Below are 6,000 nucleotides of genomic sequence, written 5' to 3'. Positions count from 1 at the left end.
TAACTAGTCGTCGTGACCTATGACTGACCTAAGTGTGACTCTGTGTGACCTATAGAGGATTATGGGTGCAATACAGTATAGAAAGTGGTGCTATTTAAGCCAACCAGGCGATTTAAGATCAGAGAGCTTATTATAGTAAATCTGGCTTTAGACGATTAAGAATTCTCAAAATAGGATTGAGGAGATGGACCACCAGGGACAACAGGTACAACAACAGTTTACTTAACATCTATTAAGTAAACACAACCAGGATTCATGCTGCTGCCCTGTGCTATGGCACATGGTCTCTCACTGCAGCCAACAGATTAAGAAAAGTGTTTACTTTAACAGAGATAAACATGCAGAAACCCTAAGTAAAGTAAAGAACAGCTCAACATTTTTCAGTCAAAATCAATATCTCCTGTTTAAACATAAATGTGAAGGTGTGTTCTTTTTATCCAAATATTTGCAATATTTGAGGGTTTCAAAGAGCAGGTGGAGTGATATGGTTTTATGTGCAGTAATAAAATGTCAAAAATCTCTTGGATCCCACTTATGCACTGCTGTTTAAACTTGACCCTTTGACCAGCATGTGACTGTCATGCAGCAAAGATGTTTGAGGATTGCATGTGAAAACATATTTCCCCTTCAGGAATAGGTAGACCCAGGGGGAAGGCATGCTCAGAATACAGTTTTAAATTGTTTTAGTTCATACACAATAATATTTTCATGTCATACTAATTGTGCCTTTTCAGAATAGCCAATATTAGGTCCTCAATAATTCACTGTGCAATAATTCAGTGTGTGTTTTTTAGAAATTGTGTATTTTTAATGCTGCACTTTTATTTGTCTTTCTTTGCTTTATTTTATTTAATGTTTTACAAATATGGAGTTGCACAATAAAAATCAAATGTGGCTGTACTGTCCTGTAATTGTGCAAATGGAAATAAATAAACTTACTCTAATGTACCAGTTTGAGATTGCCATCTTAATGATAATTTATTATCATAATTTATTATGTATTATTAATATATATATAATTTACATAAAACCCCAAAACTTGGTAAAACTTCTATGCCAATGTAATACTTGTTTACACCATATATGTATTTTTTAATTATTGAGTCCATTGTACAAAGAAAAGAAAGATTAACTGACTCAGGTTACACTGTAACTGAATGACTGTTATAACTTTTATATTTGACTTCACATTAACTGCATAGTTAAGTTGACAAATACTGTGTCTGTAAAAATATTATTTACTTGAAAAATGACAAGGCCTTTTACATTTTATCTTACATGATTATTTTAATCAAACCAGAACCATCAACTTTAATCAAATGGGATCTTACCACAAAAATGAAGTAAAAAGAAACAACAGTGCATTTGGAGTCTTAGTTGGTTAAAGCTTCAGGTCTTTCCCTTAGATCTTGTAGCTTGTAATCTTGTAGTGCAACCACTTGAAGTGAGGACTCATTATTAACCATCTGCTGGGTGTTAAGAATGACATGTGTGACAAGATAACTTGGTACAGACAATAATGACAGCTGTAATCTTATTAGAGGACAGACATGTTCACATGATCACTGACAGGAAATAGACTACAATCTCACATACTGACACAGCTCACTAGTTGATATACATGTGATATGCCACCGGTGATATTCAATTTGACAACCTGCTACTGACACAACACAAGAGGAAAATATCAGTGCAAATCCTAAATCCTTTGCTCCAAACAGAGACAGAGAAAGCCAGAGAGACAAAACAAACTAAGGAAATTGTTTGCCCTCTAGTGTTCAAGCACACACACCATTAGAAATACAACAGGTTATTTTTTTGTGTATAGTTTTATATGGGCAAAATGATCACACCAGCAGGCTAGTTCTCCTGTACAGTTCTCTAAAGCTGATTTTCCTACAGTGTTTCACAGTTTTTTTGATTTTCTGAATAATTTCTGGTGACGGAATATATGGCAAAGATATGCAAATATAAAAAACTTGTATTTCCATTTAAAAAAACATTTATAAAGCCACAGGTTTTTTACAAATGGTCATATGATATCACAGTGATATTCAGGGCATTGAGAAATTTCAGCACTGACATTTATATTATTACTAATTAAACTTCCAGTGTATTACAAAGCACAATAATACACAATAAAATATCAAATACAATATGAAAATGTGTTTTTCCTACACTTTGACAATCTCTTCTGAGTTAAACCACTCAGTTTGACAGTAGATGTCCACGCACTACTGATTGATTTGAATTAAAAGCAACAGAACACACCATGAGATCATCCATACAGCATGACCTACAGTCATAATGGGGTTGTGGTTTCTTTGGTAAAAATGCATCATATGCAACATTTATACATACTCATGGGAGAATCCCACAGAATATGCTGCAAGCAACAAACTAACTGTAAGAGGTTAGGTGGTTGTTGAGTGTCTCACTTAAATGACAAAAAAAAAGCAAGAAACACCCGTTTTCCTCGTCTGTTTTTGAACAATTGTTCCTAGTGACTTAAATGCATGTTTAGTGAAACTGGATCAATGTATATCTTCCCTGACTCATCTGGCTCCTGGTCATAAAGAAACTGTCTGAACACGTTGTATACCATCTCCCTGCTCAGAGTTAAGTTTCTCAGGTGATCGAGCTGCTCCTCAGGCATGAGAAATGTCAGCTGGTAGTCAGCGATGACCGAACCGTTCCTGTGGGAGCGTAAAACAGAAGTTCACACATTTTTCCTGTAAAATGCACAAATGTAAAAAAGGTTAAATCCAGTTTATGTAGCAGAGGTGTAAAATGCAGTGCATAAACACTTGAGGGTGATGTGTATTTACCGGAAAGCATATATCTCAGCTTTGGAGAAGTATCGTCCCAGAGCAGGGGAGGATCTGTAGAGGTCAACCAGCTGGGTGGGGCAGGTTGAAACATGCAGAAGCAAACAATGGCACTTAAATGTTTTTGGCTGATACTAACCTACTTTCACTTTACCGTGAGCTCTATTCTGCCACTGAAGGCTTTTATATTATTATATAACAGCTTTCAGCAACAGCAGCTATGAACAGGTTTTTGTTTTGTGAATCTTGTGGTACTACCGTCTCAGTTTAGAACGTGTTCTTTACACATAATTCATAGATTTTACATCTATACAATAAACAGTTGTCATGGTCAGTTCTGGATGAAGTGGCATATGGAGCTCTCTCACTAAATAAAACCAAATAAGAGCATAGTGTAAAAGGTGATTTTATAACAGGGTTAAAGTTAAATCTAGAGTAACTGAGACTGTAAAAGCTTTAGCAAATTGCCATTGGACGCAAAAACACCTTTATACACCGTTACATCTTTTTCAATTATGTTTTGTTGTATTATCTTATCTTAATCATATCCTTCTGTATTGTTTGCTTGTACGTTTTTGAATGAAACATCATTGATGTTACTTGTAATATGCTACACACTGCAAATAAACTTGCCTTACCTAGCCTTAATAAAATAACTACTCATTTTTACAATTACCACGTTAATACAGTCGGGATTGGACGGAGACAACTGATGCAAAAAAAGGAATGTTTGTCAGCATATTCCAAAGTTTGTATGTTTGTTCCTATATACCGAGTTATAAATACAACCAATTCATATGCATTTATTATTTGAAATACAGGACATAAATGGTATGAACCTTTTCTTGAAGGTCACCAGCGAGTACTTGGCTTTCATTGGAGGAAAGGTTGAAAAGTTCCTCCGTGAAGACCAGATCGGGCAGTTGGAAGCTTCCATTGAAATATTGAGGAACTTTAAACAACGAAGAGTCAAAGCTGTCATCCGGGTCCTCATGAATAGCTGCTCAAAGAGAAAAATCTGTCAAAGCCTCAAAACTGAAAACATAACTGTTGTATTAAAATGGTAACATTATGTTATCATTAGCTTTGCATTGTTTTATGCATGTAAAATAGTCTACGGGCTCATTTCAGTCTACAGGCGTTGACCTTGTAACATTTGTGATTTAAAGTATGATACAGATGAGAGAAAATTAAATCTACATGACTTTTCACTATGTTTATGCACATATACTTTAATTAGTTTGTAACATCATCTAACGCTCCCTGATATACACACACTCATCACAAAACCTTACCTGAGCATAAGAGCAGCGAAATTATAATCACAACAAAAATGAGGAAAAAGATGGCGATGATGATCATCCATAGTCTGACTCTCGAGAAGACAACTTCATTCAGCTCTCGCTTTATCCTGCTCACGGCGCTACCCTAAAAAGCATAATAAAATAGCTTTGTCACCATAGGGCTCAAGTCTAGGGGGGTTCAAGTTTAATACAAAGATTTCAGGTGGAGCCTCATCTTAATGAGACATCATTTAAGAAATAACACTAACAGAGCATAAAAAAACAATATCCAAAGTTACAAGAAGGTTTTTTATAGCTGCACTGTCCTCTTTGGTGTTCAGGGGATGAATAGAAAGAAACTGCGTTATCACATGATAACAGAAACATTACACTTCCTTTATTCCAAGTACCAGAGGAAATGCCCCAGAATCAACACATTTCTAACATTTATTTTACTAAAAGTCTTCATACCTCTCGAGGAGTGTATGTATTTCCCAGATTAATTTCTGCTGCATGGCCAGAGGGCAACGTCTCCCCGTTACAACTGGTAATCTGACAAAAAGACACAGCAGGCAAATGTCACTTTCCTCACTTTACTATCCATGGAATAAATCATCTAAGGACATCGTGTTGTTTTGTTCTCTTCCAGGAGTGCTAAAAATAAGTTGTTGCCACAGAAACAAGAGCTCCATTTTTGTCTTTTACATATAAATGTAAAATTCATGAAAAACAGAATATATGTGTTATTCTAATATCGTGAACGGATTATAAACCTGAACAAAAGGAGAACAACTTTTGATGCAAGCTCACCTGTACAGAGAGCAACCCGTCTCTCTCTGTTGCATCAGGGATCTTGTAGGCTACACCATCTCCATTACCTGCTGTCACCTAGGAGCAGGCAAACATTGGGAAATATGACTATGAAATGCTAAACACCTTGATGGGAACTGTTGTGCAAAAATTATAATTATAGTATGTTACATAGAGCAGCCACTAAAGATTAGTTTCATTAGTTAATTACCATGGGAAAAAGTAAATACAAGTAACAATAAGTATTATCACAAGTGTGTATTATATCGATTTATATTATTATTTTTATCTTATTAGGATTGCAACTAAACATAACCTCTCATTTATTTATCCTACACCATAATCAACTCACCTGTTCTTCAGACACATATGCAGCTCCATCGGTCCCATTAATCGTGATGGTCTGCAGCTCAAAGTCCATGCTTGCTTCTTACTCCCAGTGCCAAATGGGAATAGTCCCGACCCGGAAGTGCCTATTAGGTATAACTTTATATAATGAAACCGCACTGTCCGCTGGCCCTGAAACGTCCCAGGTCGGTTAGAAAAGGCAACAGTTCCTCAAAAACAACAGGTCGCGAGTTCACATTGTTAGACCTGACAGCTCGTGGGAAAGTTTAGTTTTTTCAGACGAGGACATTAGTTTCTTCTTTCACTGCTCGTCCTTTCCCAGCCAGACAGGTTAGTTCCTTCAAGTTTCGGTGCAGCTGACGTCGGGAGGCGTTGTCAAGAAACGCAGAAGGCAGGAACGTTAACAGATATGACGAGAACATGACACAACTGCGACAATGAATTAGTGACTTTCCTGTGATTCACAACCAGCCTTACTTTTAAGATAGCCTTAAATGGTGAATATAACAGAAACAGAAACACGTATTCGTACTGTAGGTATCTAAAGGTATTCTAAGTACGCACACCACGTGATCCAGTTTTACCTCCAGTTAAAAGCTTCAAGAATTTTATGACGTTTAAATATTTGCTTAAACAAATGACACGTATGATGGGTCAACATGCCTGTTAGGAACTAGTTTCTTGCTGTTTTTTGTCAAATTCAAGAAAGTATTAAGTCAAGATGCCTTAAA

General features: G+C 36.2%; 1 protein-coding gene across 2 annotated transcripts; it reads right to left on the bottom strand.

Annotated features, from left to right (window-relative positions):
- Positions 1-1,262: 1,262 nt before the first annotated feature.
- Positions 1,263-5,860, bottom strand: c15h3orf52 (chromosome 15 C3orf52 homolog). Of its 2 annotated transcripts, XM_029446585.1 has the most exons (7): positions 5,274-5,850; positions 4,922-4,999; positions 4,583-4,663; positions 4,124-4,256; positions 3,668-3,828; positions 2,829-2,899; positions 1,263-2,696 (listed from the first exon to the last, which is right to left on the bottom strand). In XM_029446585.1, the coding sequence occupies exons 1-7, from the start codon at positions 5,340-5,342 to the stop codon at positions 2,501-2,503; spliced, it is 789 nt and encodes a 262-aa protein (XP_029302445.1). In that variant the 5' UTR covers positions 5,343-5,850; the 3' UTR covers positions 1,263-2,500. The 2 variants fall into 2 exon arrangements, with proteins under 2 accessions (XP_029302445.1, XP_029302446.1); XM_029446586.1 differs by lacking the exon at positions 4,583-4,663 and having other exon boundaries at positions 5,274-5,860.
- Positions 5,861-6,000: the final 140 nt, after the last annotated feature.

This window comes from Cottoperca gobio, chromosome 13 (assembly GCF_900634415.1).
Source record: "Cottoperca gobio chromosome 13, fCotGob3.1, whole genome shotgun sequence".
Classification (NCBI taxonomy): Eukaryota; Metazoa; Chordata; class Actinopteri; order Perciformes; family Bovichtidae; genus Cottoperca; species Cottoperca gobio.
This window is presented reverse-complemented; position numbering and strand designations above follow the sequence as displayed.

Excerpts from the sequence above, each read along its gene's own strand:
- c15h3orf52 (XM_029446585.1), bottom strand. The coding sequence starts at position 5,342 with ATGGACTTTGAGCTGCAGACCATCACGATTAATGGGACCGATGGAGCT. Across the intron at positions 3,829-4,123 it reads TTCGCTGCTCTTATGCTCAG|CTATTCATGAGGACCCGGAT; the intron begins GTAAGGTTTTGT and ends CTCTTTGAGCAG. Across the intron at positions 2,697-2,828 it reads GCTGAGATATATGCTTTCCG|GAACGGTTCGGTCATCGCTG; the intron begins GTAAATACACAT and ends ACGCTCCCACAG.